This window comes from Echiichthys vipera (genome assembly GCF_963691815.1).
Source record: "Echiichthys vipera genome assembly, chromosome: 11".
NCBI classification, from domain to species: domain Eukaryota; kingdom Metazoa; phylum Chordata; class Actinopteri; order Perciformes; family Trachinidae; genus Echiichthys; species Echiichthys vipera.
This window is the reverse complement of record NC_139836.1, coordinates 18,921,658-18,944,538: the sequence shown is the minus strand read 5'-3', so window position 1 is coordinate 18,944,538 and position 22,881 is coordinate 18,921,658. Positions and strand designations below refer to the sequence as shown.

At 40.5% G+C, this 22,881-nt stretch overlaps 1 protein-coding gene across 3 annotated transcripts in view; it reads left to right on the top strand.

Moving 5' to 3' along the window:
- The window catches only part of zcchc24 (zinc finger, CCHC domain containing 24), a 40,068-nt gene that overhangs the window by 11,150 nt on the left and 6,037 nt on the right, over window positions 1-22,881 (top strand). For all 3 annotated transcript variants that reach the window (XM_083923035.1, XM_083923034.1, XM_083923036.1), the window contains exon 3: window positions 21,660-21,824. In XM_083923035.1, coding sequence (XP_083779161.1) covers window positions 21,660-21,824 — 165 coding nt within the window. The remainder of the gene's footprint in view (window positions 1-21,659; window positions 21,825-22,881) is intronic.

The window sequence follows — 22,881 nt, the reverse complement described above, 5'->3', positions numbered from 1 at the left end:
TTGAAGATGAATGAATGAATGAATGAATGATACATTAGGTCAATGACATGGAATGTTCTGCATGTATCTATTTGTAAAGAAGAGCATGGCCAAGAGCATCACAGCAACTGTGTTGATCCTAAACACATGGAGCTCACTGATCCGAATACAGAGCCTTCTTTATCACACTAGGATAATTTGTCTTTTGTTCATGGTGTTGCGTATATAGCGTCAATTTCAAATGATTATTTTTTCTTTTGACCTCTGTCCTACATATCTGTACAACATACTCTCATCATCAGGTTTGTATGATATCTTACGAAATATGACATTCACTCCGTGAAACAGCAACCGGAAGTGGAGGACGATGGTTACGTTTAGGCAGCAAAGGTGAGGGTTAGGCATCAAAACGACTTGGTTAGGATTACAAAAAAAATTCATGGTTGGACACGAACACCACTCCCCCATGTGAAAGTCTCGGTTTTGGGACCCATCCACCACCCCGACTTATGTCCCCACGCAGCGTTTAGCAGTCTTATACTACGTCAGCTAAATTCCTTTTTTGCCCCGGACATTATTTCTACAGTAATAAATACAGGATTACACACATTTTACAGTGAATTATGTTTTGTGGTTATATGGACAGCCTGATCTCTATAGTGATATCTGACTAAGCACAATGTTTACAGTGAGTTGGAAGGGACCAAACTGTGTCCCACGTGATACGTTGACACATTAAAGTTACTGTTCTCTGCTGATTCCTTAAGGACGAACTTCAAAAGGAACTCACTTTGAGAAGTAGTACAAGTGCTGACATTTGCTCTCATCCCAGTCCCTAAATGTAAATCAGTCATGATTGTATCTGATCTGTATCTGTGACCATATGTCAATAACTGTGATGGACCTCTCACCTCATATGGTGGTAACTTCAGCAGCAGTCTGTCCTTTGTGACAAATGGTCACCATAATCTCCCATAACAGTGTCAACACGATGACCTGAGGCGAGCTGAGAAGTGAGGGCCTCTTCACACCAGAGGCGAATCACACTTTGAGAAATGTGTGACTTGACAAAATGTGTGCTTTTCCTTTGGTCATGGTGATAAACCTAACGACTCGTCATTACTGCAGCCCACTTTGTCTACCATAACAAACACCAGTGGTGGTTGTTTTGACTAAATGTATTGAATGAATTTGGTTGGCAGTCATGCTGGGGTAATTGTGCAACCACTTTGTTTTAATGTCTCAGTTTGTTGCTGTACTAGGGGATGTGGGTAGAATAGGGGGGGTTAATGTGTCAAATTCACAATGCAAGTTTTTAATTTAACAGTTACATCTCTGCACAGTGCTGTCTGTGTGCTTCACTCTTGGAAAACAAGTATTTTAGCCCTGCGTGACGGACAATTTCCTGCTGGTTGTAACTCTGATATTAAAGTTTTAATTGAATCATGTTGAGGTCTGCAGATGAGCTTCCGCAATCAAATTTATTCCGAGCCTTTATAGGAGCATAAATAGATTTAACTGAAACAAAAAAAATGGAGAAGGTTCTCTGCTTATAATTAAATATAAACAAAATCATTAAAAAGAAAAGGCTTAAAGGATACAAACAACAGTATTATTATCATTATTCAGTTTGAAGGGTTGTGCGTATTCATTATTTTTATTCATATAAAGGTCCCAGTGGATATTTGCATAAGGAGGGTAGGCCACCACGTTCTTCTGGCAGGTAGAGTGCTCCCATGGTGTTATACTGTTGGCCTTGTTTGTGGGTAACTTTGTAGTCCAATTCTCTTCAGCCAGTTCAATTTTTTCCTGGCTGGCCCTGATATTTAATGCTGGGGGTTTCTGGAAAAAGGAATGTGAAAGTACATGTACTTCTCTGGCAGCTCTCCCCTCTCTGTCCTAAGTCCCTCCTACTAGACGAGCACAGGCATATGCATGCACTTTATACAGTAACCTGTACAAGTCTTTCATTTCAATCATCCCATTCGTCATTGTGATGCGGAAGCCAATATACAGCGGCAAATTCTTAGCAAACTTGTCAGGCCTATAAAGCCCTTAAAATTACATACTGTGATTCGAGGCTCTAGCTAGTGACATAAACATAAACTTGTATTAGCTGCAGCAGTTTGGCTATAGCTAGCAGAAGGTTAAACTATAAGCATCTGAACACTTTGCCAATATTGAAATGTCTTTTGTTGTCTTTGTGGTCTGATTCTCTTTTATACTGTCGAGTCTGTCTTCATTTTGGGGGGTTTGCTTTGCAGCATATGCAGTTGTTGCTAATGCTAGATTTTTCCACCATTAAATCAGGTTTTCCCAAGACGTGCAAGTAGACCTTTATTTGTATAACAGCCAATAGGAACACCCTCTCTCTGAAATGACACGATTGGACAAAGTATCCTGTCACACGCTAGATTTTCTAAAGCCTGTATAGAGGGCCAAGAGGAGGTGCAGAAGTGTAGTTTTATCTCAGACCATTTGAATTACAAAATGCTAAAAGAGTTTTATGGAATTTTTGCCCAGTGAGGGACAAAAAAAATCTGTCTACCCCAGCTTTAAGTCAAAACATCTTTATTTCTAGAGAATTTCCTGTGATATTCAAATTTTAAAGACAACTGAAAAAAATTCCAGCATAATCTAAAGTCCAGTTTAATATTCCTGTGTGCAGCTTCTGTCCCATATTCAGAACAGCTCTGCCTCAACCCCTCTGGCAAAACATGTGTCAACTCTTGTATTGGGAACATGCTGTTAAATTGTCTCAAAAAGCATGCTAGCACTCTTTGATAGTTAGTACAGTGGTGATTATTCAACAGTTCAATGGATTATGTGGGTTTAACATAGCTGGAGATGTTAGCTGTCCCCTGGAGGCAAATGATTATCCTGGGAGGAGAAAGAACATATTTTATACATCTGTCCTTTAGCTTTTCTATTAAACCAACCTCCTGCCTTCACTGAACGCAATGTTTTAGGAGAATCATGTATTTACATTTTCCTCCGCCAACACCAGCTGCTTTCTGTCTTCTTGTCTCTATGCATCCTGCAGTTTGTTAACCCTGTCCATAAACAATCTTTCAACACTGCAGTCACACTTCAACATTTGTCATGAGAGAATGTTTCACTTTTTACCCTCATGATCTTTGTACCCTGGGGTTTCTGACATGGCTGCAGTCATTTGCTGTGGCAGGCAGGGAGTTCGGATGTGTCACTGTCATGGCATGGAGTGCATCTCACACACAGAGAGGGTATAGTTCAAAAGCCTGAGAAGGACACAAGAGCTGAAAGCCAGTGAGCCATCGAAAGAGGAGAGGGCACTTCCCCTGAAAGGAAATCAAAGTTAAAAGAATGATAAAAGTGTGGTTTCCTGCCAGCTGGTTTGTGTTCTGTACAGAAATCCCATTCTTCCTCTCAGTTTTTGCTGAGACAACAATCGCACCACTTCCTGTTTTGGTAACCGTGACACCTATAACCCCATCTCTGGGAGGCGGTGCACTCTTACATTTACCATAGTCAGGTGATTTTACAGCTGCTCTCAGAATAAATGTTGAAATACAGTGAAATTACAACGGAAGCTGCAAACTCATCAGGAGAGAGCTGTATGTAGTCAAAAGGTACAATTTAGCTTCTTTAAGGTAAAGTCAAGCTGACACTAAGTCCATCAGTTGTCTTATTTGATTAGTCCTTCTCGTCACTGCCAGATTTAGGGTGATCATCTAAATTAGGCTAGGTTATTATTAATTTAGAGAGTTTCTTATGTAACACTTTGTTATATGAATCTTTTTTTTTCGGTCACGCTGCTGAGTCAGCACTGTGAAACGCAGGCTGGAGTTAATAAAAGAAAAATAAACAATAACGTGTTTGGGGCAGTTGCTTGTCACAGTTCTTTATGTAAGACTGTCTCCGCAGCATGAGAGAAACTGGGTCACCACTCATTTTAGAATCCAGTCTCCTTATGTGGTAGGCTACCTCTTTTATTTTCTTTATGTCTTACCTTAGCACAAACCCCTGGATACCATTCCACTTCTACAATCAAAACATCAGGATATTTAAAAATTGATCAAAATTGATCACTACAAGAATGATGGAAACAACACCGGCAGTTACTTGTACAGTAACAACACTTTTTTTTAACACCACTAAAGTGTCATCGAGGTCCAGTAGCCATATACTGCGTCTTAAATCGTGCACTTCCACCTTCAAACTTACTTTTTGGGTGGAGGGTGGAAGTGCGTTCATGCTTAAAGTCAGTTAAATGCAGTATACTGCACAAACGTTTAGGGTGGATCCATGGACACGTAACTCTCTCAATTTCTGCGTTTTGTCTACGTAGCGAAAGAGGCGGGACTTAATTCAAACTTGAAAACGGAGCAACAGCAACCACCACATTGCTATTTACTGTAAACAGCGGTTCTCTTTATAAATGTGAGTACGGTTATACATGTGATTTTCACTACCACTCCAGATTTTAGGCGGTTTGCTGCGTCAGAAGAGTTGTTGGAAAAGGTTTTTGAAAAATAAAGAGAAGAAGAAATACGATTGTCATTTCCGGTAAGTGCTCAGAGACAGTGTGTGATTTGAGACAGCACTTACTGGGGTAAATGAGTGTACTGATTATGTCAGTACATAGGGCACACGGTGCACAGATGTCAGTACACTCACAGCAGTGCGCGATTTGAGACACAGCAATACACTGAGGCATCAGGAACTTACTTTTCACTGAGGGAGGGATCAGAGGGTCAGAGGTCAGATTTTCACTACAACATTATGTCCTGCTAACACACCAGGGCCAGAGGGCTTTGTTAGCTCATGATAAATGCAAGTAACCTTCTTTGGTGTAAGCCATATATTTAAATCACATAAAATCATATCATTATTGTCATCCCCCTATATACTGTATGCCCCTCATACCTAATTTAATTTATCACTTGTACATCGTTTGAATGTGTTGATTTTAAAGAATGTTCCTGTTTACAAACTAATTATTTTTGCATTGTTTGTTGACTGATGCAACTACAGGTGCAACAGTTAGATGATTAATCAGTTAGTTGACAAAGCAAAAATGGGAAACCTTTGATTCTGTCTTTGGGTCTTGAACTGTTGGTTTGACAAAATAAGACAGCTGAAGATTTCAGCCAAACATTTTTCGTAAATCGTGATTCTGATGTTTTAGAGACCAAACTATTTGATTTGATAAATCGATAAAATAATTGGCAGAATCATTGATAAAGTATGATAATAATGGTCACTTCTTAGCCCTGAATGCAGCAGTTTGGGTTCAGGTTGGATCTTTTTTTTCATTCTATTGTATGAAACTTGCATACTAAAGGACAGATAGCCAAACCTGTTTTGGCTGACAGCTAATTTGAATTCAAACTACCCAATCAAGATACTTTACGTGGAGTGTTCACATTATTTTGTACACCCTAACAGTCACGGTAAACATGTATCTCTACAAATCTTCAGAATGAACTGGAGTTCCACACACCAAACCACCAGACTCATGCCTCCGCATCAGAGCGGCAACTACACACTGCTTATCTCTGGTTGACCGGTATGTGGTCGAACTAATTGCTCCTTGCAAGCAGCACCGAACCTTGTTACATGCAAACAACAGAGATTCTTACGTGATTTGAGACAGACTGACAGAGAGGACGGACAACCGGACAGAGACACTGAAGCTGCGAGCGCTGGCACACAGGACTGGATTTGGTGTCAAGAGATCAGGGACTGACACTGCTAGGCTTTGTGTCGCACTTGAATGGGCACCTTAGGGAGAGACTGCGGCTCTGAATGGGCACCATTGGGGAAAGCCCAAGTGGTGGGAATGGAGGCTGGTAATTAAGGTAGTCATTGTATGTCTGTACGATCTGCTAGACAGAGAGGTCAGGAAGGCAGGCCAGTATTGTTCCCCCAGCAGGGCCCTCATTGCATTACAGTGGTGCGTCAGACTCAAGTATGTTTGGATGGAACCTCGGATCTTACAGAGAAAAAAAATCATTACAACATCATTACAACAACAAACCACACTATATGGTCTGCTTGTCTATATGTCAACATATATACTATAGGCGCCTCTTTTGAGGTTTTAACATGTAACTATTTTTCTGTCTCTCTTTATGCTTAAGTGTGTTGAAGTCCTTCTCTGGCAGGCTACCCAGGAGCTCCAGCCCTCATGAACCATGGATTAAAACACAGTTGTGGTCAATATGTGAAGTCACAGGGGTGAGTGTACGTAGTAGAAGTGAGCCCAAGTTAGCCTAACAGTATACTGTAGCGGTGGTGAGGCCATTTGTTTGTGCTTTTGGAGTGCCAGTTCACAAGGTATGTTTGTCAACGAAATAACTGTATTTACACTTTACTATACTTTTTTTTTTTGTTGCTGTTATAATATGTTCACTGCAAAAATAGTTTAATTGTAGGTCTCACGCAGTGCTTCTGAAACTTTCAAGTGGAAATAGATTTTGGGGACTGCCCCTTTACTTACTGGGAAAAAAGAACCTGCATTTCATTTAGAAACTTTTCTCTCTGTCTGTTTGCTCTACCCTGTAGTGTGTCGGGAAGTTTCTGGCAGGGGATGAGGGCTGGGGGGTTGGGGGGAGAGGGGTGGGTGCACCATGGGAATGTTTTTACAGGGTGACCCCTGATCTTCCTTCCAGTTGCAGCACAGGCTCTGAAGGCCCTGCGTCTGTCTCTGCTCCAACACTCACTCAGTCAGGTCACCAAAAAGAGAGAGACAGAGACTGAGTGCGCTTGTAAACAGATAAGGCTTATCAGGGATGCTGGAGACATCTTGTGGCGGACAACTTTTCTCTTTCATAGTGCCAAAGCAGACAGACATCACTTTGACAGAGAGATGTGTCCACTACCTGCCAACGCATTTTATTTTTCGAGGAGTTATACAAAGAAAGAGCCTTTATAGCGAGAGCACTAAGAAACCATGTAGGGCCATAGGTCCAATATAGCATTGACACTTAAAAGGCACACTGAGATTAGCAACGCACATGTGACTTACAGAAATATACAGACACACACACACTCACAAACACATCCACCAACATCCACACATCTACAGGCATAACACGCAAACAGACAGCAGCAGAATGACTTCCCGTGAGAGATGACAAGATGTTGTGTGCACCTCTGTATGCACACAACCTGCTCTTGTCATTCACTGGCCTGGTAACCCAACGCTGCTGTGCAGCTGCACAGCTCGTCGGGCTTAGTGGGACCGTGGCTAAGTCCAAGGCTAGGAGAGGGCAGGGGGGAAATTCACACCCACGGCTCCACTTAGCATTAGCCCTTAGCACCCTGTAAATATGATAAGTGTAAGAATATGGTAAATTTATCCTATATCTGTAAATAAGAGGCAACATCCATGTCACCCTAGATTGATGGATCTGAACTTCTGGGTTCAACTAGGGCAGATTCCAAGGCCCAGTTGGCCCGTACGTGTGTTTTCTATGAATGAAGCGTAAAGAGAAATGATTCTGTCAAAAACATCAGCTTTAAAAAACAAAAAAAAAAGATATTGTTATTGGCATGGAGCAAAACATCCACATGCTTGACTCTCAGGGGTATCTATCAGTCATCCAAGAACATGACACTGAGATCCGTGGCCGATTAGAGAAGCTGGGTTGTGGAAATCTAGGAATCTGGGAATAGGGTTTTGGCAAAGAGTGTGCTGGCATGGTGATACGCCTCTGCAGCTGTCTTGGACACGAATGACATGGGTCTGTTACTGAGGAGAAAAACTTTGACGTACACACACACACATACACACAAGCACATGTGCACACATGACATGTCTATATTGCCTACATGCATTGTATATAAATACCAATGAGGGTGAAGATTTAGAGTAATTATGGTCTATTGGGTCATCACTGAAATTTCATAGTAATAGGTATATTCCGAGGGGAATTAAAAAAAATAAAATTCATTTTTATTGTTTGGTTGGGCAACATTAAACCTAAGTTTATAGATTGTCAGAACATTGAAACACCACCACAACACATAATGCAAGACCTCTGTCTCTAGTTTATCAAAACAACAGGACATTGCAGGTCACCAAATTTGATTTGTAAACAGTAACATCATTAAATATGACTTAGCTAAGATTTGTTTTAATCTAAATCAACAGATCAGCATATTGTGTCAACTTTGCCAATTTTGTTTCATAATATAATAATTGAAAGCTGCATTGTTTCCTACAACAAGAAAATTATTTTTGATCCTTCAACTAAGCTAAGTCACTGACTGCAAATCTGTTGTCAAAAGTCAAAAACACAATGATGTGAGTGGGTAGTTAAGAAAATAAATAATCTGATGAACAATGCTCTTCTAGGGTATTTCTTTCTGTCCATAGGGGAAGTTTATAATCTTGTGTTTTACTTCTTTCATATTGGTTTGTTTGATTACTGCAGAAGTGCAGCAATTCTGCCTGTCCTTCTCTGCTCTGTATTATTTGAAGGGGACACACAAAAAAAATTGAAACAATAACTATTTTATGATCCAGCATACTGTTCAACAATTTCTCAGTGGGTAATTGATGACATTTTAAAGCACAAAATTCCTTTTTTGATACTTTCTGGCACAGTCTCTGCACTTATCTACGTGACTGACAGCTGTGGGATGTTTTATCTTTGGTACAGCTGTCTTGATTTACCTTTTCCCTGTGTGATAGCTCAGCATGTCAAAGAACAGACTAAACATAAGTGATATGCCTGGGCCACTAGAATCTGAGAAAATGTTAAATCTAGATGTTCGTTCCACTCCTTCAATCATTACAGAAAGCATTTTGTGCATGTGTGCTCTTCCACTAGAAACACTCACTTACAGTGCAAATTCTCTCTCTCTCTCTCTCATGCGCACACGCACACATACGCACACACACACACACACACACACACACACACACACACACACACACACACACACACACACACACACACACACTCACACACACACACACACACACACACACACACACACACACACACACACACACACACACACACACACACACTCACACACACACACACACACACACACACACACACACACACACACTCACACACACAAACACAAACAAACACACACACACACACACACACACACACACAGTAAGAGACCATTTCCAAGACTGAACTATTTTGGCGTCTCCATGGAGCTGGAAATGGACTTGTGGTTATTCTTTAAAACACTTGGAGTGGTTGTCCTCTTGACATCCTCCCCTCTATCACAGTGAGATAACAAACCCATTTCTAAAGACTTGTGATCTCAATGGAGAAACCCAACAGGCAAAAAGTTGTAACCTCAAGCGTTGCTGCTTACTTAAACTTACTTGCAGGTCATTTTTAAATGCATTGTTGTCCACCTTAAGTAGACTGCACTGGTGATATTTGTTGCACTGTTTCAGGTTCATGTGGGTTTTGGATCCTTTTAGGAAGGGTTGCCTGTTGATTCAATTCAATTTTATTTATAGTGCCAAATCCTAACAAAAGTTATCTCAGGACACTTTACAGAGTAGGTATAGACCACACTCTATGACTTATTTATGATTTACAGAGACCCAACAATTCCTCCATAGACTACAGTTGCAACGAAAACCTTCCCTATAACAGGCAGGAACGTCGGACAGACACAGCTCTGTCGAGGGACATCTGTCTTGACAAAATCAGCTTAAAAATAACAACATAGCTAAGGGCTCGTAAGCCCTAGCTTTAAGCCCTAGCTGTAAGCTCTATCAAAGAGGAAAGTTTTGAGTGTACTCTTAAATGTGTGGACAGTGTCTGCCTCTCGAATAACACTTGGGAGTTGGTTCCATAGGAGAGGAGCTTGGTAGCTGAAGGCTCTGCCTCCCATTCTACTTTTGGAGACTCTAGGAACGATAAGCTGCATTCTCAGAGCGCAGCGATCTAGTCGAGTAATACGGTACTATGAGCTCTTTAAGATATGATGGAGCCTGACCAATAAGAGTTTTGTAGGTAATAAGAAGAATTTTAAATCATCTTCTAGATTTTACAGGTAGCCGGTGCAAAGAAGGTGATACAAGAGAAATATGTTCTCTTTGATTTGATTTAGTTAGTACATGAGCTGCAGCATTTTGGACCAACTGGACTTAACAGACTTATTGGAGCAGACTGATAATAAAGAGTTGCAATAGTCCAGCCTAGAAGTAACAAATGCATGGACTAGGTTTCCTGCATCTTTCTGAGACACAATTTTCGCAATATTACGCAGGTGAAAATATGCAGTCCTTGTTGTTAGTTTTATGTGAGAATCGAAGGACATATCTTTAGCTATTGAGTTTCGGAGGCCTTCGCGGCCAAGTACAAAAACTTCAGTTTTATTTGAGTTTAACAACAGATAATTGCAGGTCATCCAGTTTTTTATTTCCTTTATAAACATTTGAAGTTTATCAACCTGATTGGTTTCTTCTGGTTTGATCGACAAATATAATTGTGTATCATCAGCATAACAATGAAAATTAGTGCATCCTTATAATATTTCTTAATGGAAGCATATATAAGGTGGCTAGAATCGGTCCAGTGGGACTCTGTGACTGACTTTAGTGTGTATGGAGGATTTGCCGTTTGCATGTACAAACTGAAATCTATCTGATAAATATGACTTAAACCAGCTTAATGCGGTTCCTTTAATGCCAATTAGATGCTCCAGTCTCTGTAGCAGGATGCGATGGTCAATAGTGTTGAAGGCAGCACTAAGATCTAGTAAAACAAGTACAGAGACAAGTCCTTTGTGTGAAGCTATTAGAAGGTTGTTAGTAATTTTTACCAGTGCTGTCTCAGTGCTATGATTCGCTCTAAATCCTGACTGGAAGTCCTCAAGTAACTCATTATTGTGTAAAAATCACACAGCTGATTGGCGACTAATTTCTCGAGGATCTTAGAGAGAAAAGGAAGGTTAGATATAGGTCTATAGTTGGCTAGTACCTCAGGATCAAGACTTGGCTTTTTAAGAAGAGGTTTAATAAAAACTACTTTAAAAGACTGTGGTACATAACCTGCTGATAAAGACATATTAATCATGTCTAATACAGGAGTGCTAACTAAAGGTAACACTTCTTTAAGTAACCTAGTTGGAATAGAGTCTAGGAGACAAGTAGAAGGCTTTGATGCCGAAATAGTAGAGGTTGATTTTTTAAGGTCAACCGTAGAAAAGCAGTCCTAGAATATATCGGGTCGTACAGTTGTTTATAAGGTTCCTTGGTTTGAAGAAAAATTGGTGCCATGCAAGTGGATTTTGTCTCTAATAGTTATATTTTTGTCATTAAAAAGGTCATGAAGTCGTTACTACTGAGGGTTATAGGAATACATGGCTGAATAGAGCTGTGGTGCCAAACTAAGCAAGATTCCTCCAATTTAGTGGAACGCCACTTACTTTCCAATTTTCGCAATATTTGTTTTAATTCACGGGTTTGTGAGTTATACCATGGAGCCAACTTCCTCTGTTTCATTATCTTCTTTTTTAAAGGAGCAACAGAGTCGAGTGCTGTTCGTAGTGAGCCTGCAACACTGTCAACACAGTGATCAATTTCAGAGAAACTAAAGTTAGTACAGGAATCTGGAATATTAGGATAATGCATTAAATTAAATGCAGATGGAATCGCTTCCTTAAATTTAGTTACAGCACTATCAGATAAACATCTAGTGTAGAAACTTTTGCCCAGAGGCGAGTAGTCCTGTAATGTGAATTCAAAAGTTATTCAATAATGGTCTGATAAAATAGGATTTTGTGGAAAGACTATTAAGTCATTGATTTCCACACCATAAATCAAAACAAGGTCGAGGGTGTGATTAAAACAGTGAGTAGGTTTATGTACACTCTGACTAAAACCAATCAAATCTAATAGAGAGAGTAATACAATACTAAGGCTATTATTATCAACGTCCACGTGAATATTAAAATCTCCTACAATGATTACTTTATCAGATTTAAGGACTAAATTTGACAGAAAGTCTGAGAATTCAGGTAGAAATTCAGAGTCCAGACCAGGAGCACAGTACACTATAACAAGCCTAATTGGCTGCACAGTTTTCCAGGTTGAATGCGAAAGACAAAGACGTAACTTTCAAATTAATTATAATTTAGTTTAGGTTTAGGGTTGATTAATAGGCCTGAGTCATAAAATATAAATAGCTGCAACGCCTCCTGTTGAGTATTAATATGACTGGGAGGAGTGAATTTATTTAGGCTAACATATTCTTCATGACACAGCCAGGTTTCCGTCGTTAGAGCTATAATATGTAGAAAGTATCACTACTGTTAGTAAACACACAGCATTCAGAATCAGCCCCTCTCCTCCCTGGCTCAATGGCCAGAGAGGGAGAAGCAGATAGAGTAGCGATGGTCTAGCGAATAGAGAGTGAGTGAAGAGAGCAAGCGCCGTTCAGTGAAGACAAAGCAGTAAATCAGAGGAATAAAAAAGTATTTTAAAGCATAAAGCAAATACACACACACCTCTGTACAATCCTGCTATAAGGTGCTGATTGTCAGATTATGAGTAAATGCCCTATCTCTGTCTGTGTATGTGTTGGTAAAACAGACACACTGCCTGAGAGGGAGGGGCGTGACAAAGCAGTGGTTGGGAATCAGAAGGCGGCTCACCCTGTGCGCTGTTATTGGCTGGTTAAACATCCATGTGGGGTTGGTGCCTCTTTGCCGACACCCAAAAACATCCTGCATAGAAAAAAATAATGAGTATTTAACAAAGCCTTGTGATAAGGTTCCTTACCACATAACACTTTCCTTTTCTCTCTCCACCACTACTTTCTGCTACTTCCCTCACACATTTCACATGAGATCCAGCAAAAGACAGAAAGACAAATGCCTCATAGGCCTATTTAGACCTGGAAACAACTGGGATGTGCTATTGTGAGTAAACTGCTTTTTATAGTGTAATGAAATGTCAAGCGCGTATGAAGCTAGCTAAAATAAAGAGCTTCTAGAATATGAAACCTTTTTAAGAATAGCACCCTGACCCACATGGGTGCTGTGCAGGTTCAGACGAGTTGCAGTTGACTAATGATGGGAAGTCCTATCTAATGAGCTCACATACCATTTGCTGACTAATATTAGAAAATCTAATGAATCTTTGTAGGTGTGTCTTTTTTATCAATGCATTAAACATTTTCAAATCATAGATTGACAGTTTACATATCAATGGGGTTTTGAAGTGTTTATTTATATGTGCATATTCACATTTAGCACCTCGTCAGAGGAAAGTGTTACAAATAGCTTCCTGAAAGTAGCACTGTTATATCAGCCCTCTGCTCGCTGCTTATTTTTTTTCTTAATGTAGCTCAGTAATATAGAAATCAGATAATATGATAGACACATTTTACAAAAGAAAGTTTAAATGATAATTTCTTCATGTTGTATGACACAATTTATCCGGTTTGCTTGGTGTTATAGCTTGTGAAAAAGTTTGTATTAAATAATTAATAGTTTGTAGGATAAATGCATTGATACAAATAGATCTGTAAGATAAATGCATGCATGCCTTTGTGTGCTTGCTGGTACAAATGTTAATGTAGTGCACAAACTCAAGTGTGTGTGATTGAGATTGTGTGTAGTTTACAATTGTGTAAGGCTGAGGTTTATATTTAGACAACTGTACAAGATAAGGATGCTTATCTCAGCAGTTGTAGACGTGGAGCTGTGAAGCAACAGTTGGAATACGAGCCGCAGTGATCGGCACCATTATGGCTAACATAAGTCAGTGCTGTATAGTCCCGTATAGCCGCACAAGCACATTTTGTTGATTAAAACAGAGAAAATTGCAAGCCTGATTATCCAATCAGGGAAATGAATAATGCATGAGCAAATGAAACCACATCCATGGTGAAAACATTCACATTCATAACTGATAACAAGTTTTCTTTTCTGGTGTAACAGGTTGCAGATACAACTGCAAAACCCCAATTTCCTCTGCGGTGCGTGTTTACAAGCATCATAGAGTTTGCGTAAGTGTGAGGTTGGTTGTTTAAAAGCTCCATGAACCACATTTTTGTAGCTTTCAGCTGTACTGAAAAAGACCAAACCACATGATTAATAGATATGGTTACTGAAACACGATTATGAAAAGTCCAGGAAATATTTCCTTGTCGTGTCTCAGAGAGGGATCAGGCGTGATTGATGCTTTGATCTTTTTTGATGTTTCACAGAGGAGAACCAGTTCTTCGGTTTAAACCGCAGCCAGGTTCCTGCCTCTCCCCCTTGCAGCATTCGTCAGATTGGCCACTAAGGCTAGCACGCTAACTTAAACCACATTAAAGCAATTAGAGGTCTTATCAGAAATGCTACGGTTAATGAACAAACCAAACAAAAACTCCATAAGGCTCAAAGCTAACATTGTGGACTGCACCCCGTCCGCTCTATCTGTAAATCTATCTCTTTATGAACTACAGCTAAACCAAATAAAGATCCTGAGATGAAGACACAAGAGCAGACATAGATATGTGCACGGACACACTCGTGTGCAGAAATTCAATACACACAGGTTCGGGGCTGGATTGCTGTTCTTGTGTTGCTCTCTGACTGATGTCCTGGGGGATGCGGAGAGGCAGAGCGGGGCCTGAGCTCCTCCGCTGCTCCTTTGTTTACACTGATGGTTTCCAGATGCTAGCTAGTGATCGGAGTGCTACGGAACACTGGGGAGCAGCCCAGCAGTTTTGGGCTTGTGCCAGCAAGCCAGGATTAAGGCAGCTCTTTCTGGGATACTTGAAAAACATGCCTTTTGTTATGTAATAACTTTCCAAAGGCTGAGGGAGTAATTATGGTGGTGATCTTAAATACAAAAGTGTCACAAACATTGTCTCATTTATTGGGGTGACACATGCAATGCACAATGACGTATTGGGCTTAATTATTAGCCACAAAATGTAGACTTGCATGTGACTGTAATTAACATATTTGTTTTACTCAGTAATTTGACTGTATGTTTCTTTAGACTGGCTCCAGCCTGTGGCAGACCGATTATATTGCCCATTTCTTGTGCGCAGCCCCACTCAGAGATAGTTGTTTATAAACTGAGGTGCATTGTGCTTGAGTGAAGGCAGATTTATCACTTAAAGAGCACACCTGTTCCTCCAGTCACTTTCAGCAGCAGCCACTTTTCTTTACAGGCATCAGAAAGAGACAGCTGCACCAGCAAAAGGAGCCGTCCAGAAAGAGAGAGAGGTGAAAAAGATAGCAGCGAAAAAGAGAGACGCACTGAAAACAGTGGCTGTATTTAGAGCTTGCAGTGCATGGTGGGATTGATAAATAGTCCCCATAATGCACCTGGCCTAGGTTCTGGCATGGGGTTGGGGCTGTTTAGTCCAGCAGCGGAAACAGCCTATAAAAAAAGCTTGTTCTGTGTGCAGTGAGACACAGCTGAGATGGTGACAGTGTCATTCTTGTGAGAGACTTGAAGCAGTGGCCATCTGCAAGCCCTCACTTGGCCCTCAGTTCTGACTGACAGTCTGATGACTGCATCCTTAGATCTTTAGTTGCTGTGATGTCAGATAACGTGGGTAGTGATCGTCAAGGATACCAGGATTAACTAAGAAACTGTTTCGACAAAATAGGCCAGGTCAAAGAGTTCTTTTTTTGTTTTCTTTCTCTTTCTAGGTGCCTTGTGGATAGGAATACCACATCAGATAATGTCATGTGTGAAGTATGTGACTTTTCTGCACGTTTTCCCATCTTTCACATCTGATTTCCCTTGATGTGGTTAACCCAAACCAAACAAATTTTTAAAAGTATTACTTGCCCCGAAGGACCCGACAAGCATTTCTGGTGTGGTTTGACAAACAGCATCAGGCTATTCCTTTTACACAGTATTTCTCTTTGCTGAATGGGAGGCTTATGCTATGACTCATTGACCTTTCTGGCTCTCAGCGATCATGCAACTCTACGGTGCTGTGATGGGAACATCAAATCATGCAGAAGAATCTCACATTATCATAAATAACATCAAGTCTGTGTACTGGAGGGAAGAAACTTGGCTTGGACACAAAGCATTGCTTTGTTTAAAGGTCCCAAAGGTGTTGGGTATAGGCATTGTAAAAAGTGAGATTTCCATGACTTTTTTTTTTATAAAGCAGGTCAAAGTGCTATATAAATACTGTGAAAGTATCAAAATGCCCAATCCACAGAGATATGCACACTGCCTGTATTCAGAAACTGTGTCTTTATACAAGCTGTCAGGATTTTGTTGCGGTTGTGATGTCACTACACAATACTATCTATAGGGAGAAAGTAGCTACTATGTCAAACAGTCATTCCTCGGCTGCAATGATGGGCAATGGGGGGCTTAAAGAGATGAGACGAAGAGACTAAAATGGAGCATTTCAGACAGACGGTGAATATAGGTATGAGACAGTATGAGAAAAATATGTTTTTTGAACATTAAAACATTCAACTATGTTCTAGTAGAAACCCAAAATACAATGTATGAACTTGAAAATGAGTACATGTGCCTTTTAAGGTTTTAAGTGTTTTTCAATTCATGTAAATTAACTAACAAAGAATGCATTATTACACTCTTAACGCTTTCCCTTTTTTTTCTTGCTGTAGAATCCAACCAACCATCTCTTTTCAAATGTTTATGTTAATGTGAAGACATTTCAAACATCCAAAGACTCAGCATTGTTCATTTATAGCTGAGCTGCATTTGCCAACTCTTCAAATCCAGACTAGAAAAGTGGTTGCATACAACTACTACCAACCCTTTTCCAAAGCCTTTACCCACAAAATCTCTCGTTTTCTCATATAGAGGCACACGAACCGCTGAATGGCATGTAGCATTTGCATAAAGCTTTACTGTCAGAGCTGTCTCCTCGTATTTGTTGTCCGTGGACTGACTGCGGGCAATATGTGGAGCCCAAATCCACTGTAGGTAGATGTATAACCTAATGTGTCGAGTAAGTATGAAATCCCATATCCAAAACCTTGAAAGTAGCGGTCTTTCAGATTGATTCCTCTTAGGTTTGGCTTGGAACTTAGGACGTCTAATATTAAACCAAGGCTAACCCATCCTGTTGGAGACAGAGGATTAAGGGTTCAGGTTTATGTCTGGTGTCTGTCCACTGGTCATTACTCTTAGCCTGGAATGTAAGAGCAACATAAATGCAAGATCACCTTTAGGCCTCAGACAGTAGTCTGGACCACGTTTCTTTTTCTTCCAGTGGTCAGTAATAGACATCTTTTATTATGATTCACACTGGAGCAGAATTTCAAGATGTAGCAAAATGTTATTAAAACTGCAATTTCAGAGTCGGATGTCTTGGCCGCATACCTTGTAATCAATTTCACGGTATTACCTGAACCACCCTGATATTTAGAGACATCGCAATGGGTGTTGTCTAGACCGGGATCCCTCACTTAAACACACCTCTTCCAATTCGGTAATCTTCCTGCTTCAAATTCCTAATATCATTCTGTTTTTACAACGTATGTGTCTTTAAACTTGACCCCCCCCCCCCCCCCCCCCTTAGAATCGTCTCCACATTCCTCCACATGATAATGAGTCAAGTCCACTGTAGTTGTAGCCAGAGCTACAGCGGTTAGTTAACGCTCTTTTATCCCCCACCTCTCTCCTTCTCTCTCTCTCTCTCTCTCTCTCTCTCTCTCTCTCTCTCTCTCTCTCTCTCTGAAATGTATGGCCTAATTGAAAGCAGAGCAGTGATTTTACGACGGCTCTGTGTTTCTCGTGTTCTGCCCCTATGGAGGCCATCTGCTTTGGATTTAGATTTCCTCCTCCTTCTCTCAGTTTCTCCTTCCCGTTCTCCACCCTCCTGAGAGGGGCTGATTGGAGGGTCTCTCCACAGTTGGCTCAAGCGACTGTGGTATTCGTCCACTTTTCTTTTTCTCCCTGTGTGCGTGTGTTTGTGTGGATGTTGGAGTCTGATTCTAGCAGCAGGTTTTTTATCTCTTTTTAAATTTCCTACCATACAGAATCCAGGAGAAGCAGGAGGCTGTTTCACATCCAACTCAGACGTTAATTCTTGCTCAATCTTAATGAGCTTTCTCCCTTTTCTGTTCATCTTGTTCTCTTGTTTCATATATTTGTCTCCCTTTTTGTTTTATTGTCTCTTGTTATTCTATTTATTGCAGTTTGTGAGCTCATTAAACCTGAAAAATAAGCCAAAGAATGATCTGTGTCCTTGTAGCAGGGCTAAACTCAGAGTGGGAGTACAGGAAACAGTGCGCCGAGATTTTCCAGTTGTGTCTCAAGAGAGTATGAAAACCTGTGGATGTGGAATTTGTTGAGTGTGTGTGTGTGTTTGCATTTATGTCTGGGTGTTGAAGGGGACAAGGGGAGAGAGAAACATTGTGTGTGGCCGTGTTTTGCGTAGATTGAATCAGTGAATGTGTGTATCACGTGTGTGTATATGCTTCATTTAACAGATCACTGACCCGTAGTTTGTGTGCATGCGTGTGTGATATGATGGGTCCCTGTTGTGATCTGGACCACAAGGAGGATGTGGTCAACTAGTTGTGGTTATGGAGCTACGCCATCTTCTCTGTGGACACTGTCCTCGACACACATTGACCCTTATCTCAACACGCAGGGCTCTAGCCTCGGGGACGTAAACAAACATTGACTCAATGCAAGCCGGCAATGTCAACGTGATATGACAAACACCACTCGCCATCAACTGATTCGCTGTTTCAAAGCTTTGCTTCCACTTGACAGACACCTAAACTGCTCTAAATGGCTCAGATATGTCCATTAAGCTTTTACCCTGGCACCAGCTTGAATGGCTTTATTTGTGGAGAGCAAAGGAAAACAAAACACATTCTCCAGTGCAGGCCCATCTCCAGAGTGTTGTGCGGTGCGATGACGCAGTTCCATCAGATTAGTCATTATACTGTGTGCGTTGTGAATGGTTTGTAAATGTTGCTTTAAAGGTAGCTAAGCTTGGTTATTTTCCTGGAAATCAAGCCTTACTCAAACATTTGCTTAGTCATTCTAGTGTTTACATTTAAGGGGTTTTCATTTGTAATCCACTGCACCAGTGTAAGTAGAAAGACAGGCCCTGTATATAAGTGAAAGAAACCCAAAGTTATCTTCATTAGCTGCTGCCTTGAATCTTGCACCATATTTCTCAGTCTGCCTCAGCTGGCAGAGGTGGCTCAACAGTCCAGATGTTAATGTCACATTCATTCCCACATGCTTGGGTGTCCATCGGTATGTGCAATACCAACTGCGCCTGTAAAGTTTATGACTTCAGAACCAAAACTCGCTCTTCATCTCAGACCTCCATGAGAGTTATTGTGTTGCAATCGCCTGAAAACAACTGACCGCAATGTGAGTATAATGCTAAGACTTATAACTCAAAATGTCCAAATGAGTTCTGGATAACTTTGCAGTTGTGCAAAACAAAATTTGCGTGTGCGGTATGTGAGGCAGAGTTTAAATATTACCCATGAAAATTTTTCCATACAATACTTTTTCAATTGTATTTTTGGTGGATTTTTTTTTACCAACTTACAACTTGTGTATTAATCAATATATCAGTTAAATATAAAGAAAATGTATTAACAGTCGATCAGACTGCTATTTATGATTTTATGTTTTTATCCGACCATCAGCCCTAAACCCAAAGACATCCAGTTTACTATTAAAGAAGACGTGGAGAGGTGAAACCAGTGAAGTGTGACATTTATCTGAATAAGAAAAGACTTTTTAATATCAAAAGTTGATTCATTTTGTGACGATTGACTAATTGATAGCTCTGCATTTATATACACCTTTATTGTATTTGAAAACTCTTTTATCGTCTTTTGGACTAATCGCAAACATCGCATCTACTACTTCATCTGCGCTAGATAGATAATCCATTTCCTGTGTGCACATCAGGAGCATCTTCAAATTGATTGCAAACAGGGCTGTATCTAATCTGAAAGCACTCAGCTGCAGACAGAGCATGACGTGCAGCCAAAGGCCAAGGCCAGACCCTGAAAACAGCATGGAGCTGAAGAGGAATGGTCATGAGGAGGATGAGTGCTGTTTCTGTCCTGCTGAGTCCTGGCTGCAGTATCAGGGAGAGAATTCTTTTTTTTTTTTTTTAATTCGAACAAACAGCTGTAACAGGAAATTTGAACGTTCTCATTTCCAAATGAATAACAAGGGTTAAGGTTAGACTTCCTGGGCAGTACACCTGGCACTGTAATCATGGTTTATTTTTACATTTTAGATTAGATTTAGTATATTTTATATAATAGTGGTTAGTCTCACCGCAGTAGAAACCTAGAAAGTGCTGTATTTTGGCATTTGGGATTTTTAAGAGTGAGAATGGCAGACTGTTTGCAGTTAGATCATATTGTAACTAAAACATTTGGTAGAAGATCATCCAAACAAAATCTTGCCACGGCGTTGTCTTTGAGATTGCCCATTGATTGTATCAAGACAACACTGTCAGTGTGTGTATAGACTGTCGTGCTGCAGGCCAGCAAAAGTAAAAATTTCCAGCCAGCCTGCTGTCACAGTGGGAGATGCGAAGCTGACAGTGGGGTTGAGGTCATGCTGTTGAGGGGCCAGAGTGAAGCACAGCCGCTCATACTTAGCGTTGGCTCGCTGGTGCTGATGCAAACTGCTGACGTCTATAAGGGCAGAGCCAGATGCTGCTGATTAAAGTTCCTATTACTCACACATGGGCTGGGACAAAATAAGGGAAGACCAGGAATACAGATTGTACCCCTCCTCTCTCTCTCACCACCCCATACCCCCTACATCCACCCTGAAACCTGCAGCCAATGTTAAAGTGATTACGAAAACAATCTGCTGGCTTGCAGGAGAATCAGGAGTGGACTGGTCCGGTTTCACTTTGGATGCAGGGACTTCCCTAACCTTCTGGGAAGTTGCCATCAATTGCATGCTATGCATTAATATTATTTATTTTTGTCATTTGATTTCCATAAGCAGTTTTAAAGTTAGAGATGAAATGACAATTCCTCACTACTTCGTTTCTAATGTTTATCTTCCAAATTGCAGGATTTTGTTTTGCAAATAAAAACACTCCAAGGCTGATAATGACTGTCACTGACTGTCGGATGCAAGTTCTGGAATGATTTTTCTTTTTCTTTTTTGATGATGGAGCTTCAAATTGATAATGACAAGCCCTGTCAAACTTACTAATCAGTGTACACTTGGGTTTATTTTGGCAGGATGAAGAACAGTTTGTGATTTATCCTCTCGATGACATCAGCAGTAGGTCTGTTTATGGCATGCTTTTAGGGGAAAAACTAGTCCTTTTCCCCATATGCTGTTATAGTGGCCTAAATACAGTTGCCAGCATGAAGTCATTTGAGCGGCTCCTCCCAACAATATTGCCATCAGGCTAGTGCTTTTTTAATGGCTGACTGACTGTTGGTAATCATCTCCCTCATGAGAATCAGAGGAGTAATTTAACACAGCTGTAATGGAAGTTTAATGTCAATTACACAACCGCATATTGTGCCAAAATTGTGTGTAGGAGTGTGTTGTATGATGGAGTTGGATATATTAGCAATGTTGTCAAAGCTCAACATCCATTATCGTCCGAGAATTTCTCTTAAAAATTAAATTCTAAACATTAGGGGGGGGCACACACTCTTTCTGCACTCCTAAAGCTTATTTATCTGGTCAAAAAGGGTGAAAAACTGATGATTTACCCACATGTTCTTTACAGGCCAGACCCAAAGGTGAAGGGCTGACACCCTACCAGGGGAAGAAGAGATGCTTCGGAGAGTACAAGTGCCCCAAGTGTAAGAGGAAGTGGATGAGTGGCAACTCCTGGGCCAACATGGGACAAGAATGTATCAAATGCCACATCAACGTCTATCCACACAAACAGGTACTCCAACCTACAGTACGACATTCACTCTCTGTGAACTTGCAGTGACGTTTTAAAGTAAAAAACATTACTCACATGTCACTTAAGTGATAGATTGAATCGTCTCAAGCAAAGTTAACACAGCCCAGACTCTGGTTTGCGTGGCTGTGTATTGTCTTGAGGATATTCCAGATGGCCTCATTAAAATAGAATAAAAAAATCTTACCACTAACAACTGCTTTTGCCTCTTCGGTTACAAATCAGCACTGAATAAATGAATTGTATATTGAATCATTCAGTGAATGCCTTAAAATCTCAAAACAAATATTTTTGTATTAATGTCACACACACACACACACACACACACACACACACACACACACACACACACAAACTAACTCTGGGGTAATTGAGGTTTATAGCTGCAGAAATTCTTTGCACATTTAATAGAACAAAAAAAGTGAAATCATATTAACCAAGATGCTGTGGAGTGTTTTTCCAAACAGCACTCAGAGGGAATTAACGCGCTGGTGAGCTGTCTGTTGGGCTTAACTTCAAATTTCCCTCGCAGCCTGCTGACTAAAGAGATGGATCGCCTGTGAAAAGAATCCATTTGGTTTTCTTCAGCTAGAGATATATTTATCCTCGACACTTCATGTTTTAATATTTATGCTTTTCAACATTCTTCCAATTCCACTTCCTGAAATAAAGTTAGGATTACTACTTGAGGCCCTGCCCGTTCTTTGAATACCGCGGACGACCATGTTCCGCTCTGTTAACACTTACATAAAATGAAGCAGGAAAGGCACGCCGCTCCACTAATCTACCCTAAATGTTTGGCAAGGGGTCGCAACATTCCCATTGGAAAGTTAATGTAACATGTATTCCAAATCTTTTGTTTATTCATTTGCATATTCATCACTGTGAGATGTCAAACAAGAATATTAACTATACTCTTTTAAAAAAACAAACATCGGTGGAAGAAATCTCTTTTTCCTCCCAGAGTTCACTGGTGAGAAAACCGCATTCTCCTCTGCCTCTGTGTTTTGTGGCAAAGCTACACAAAACCAAAGCAAAT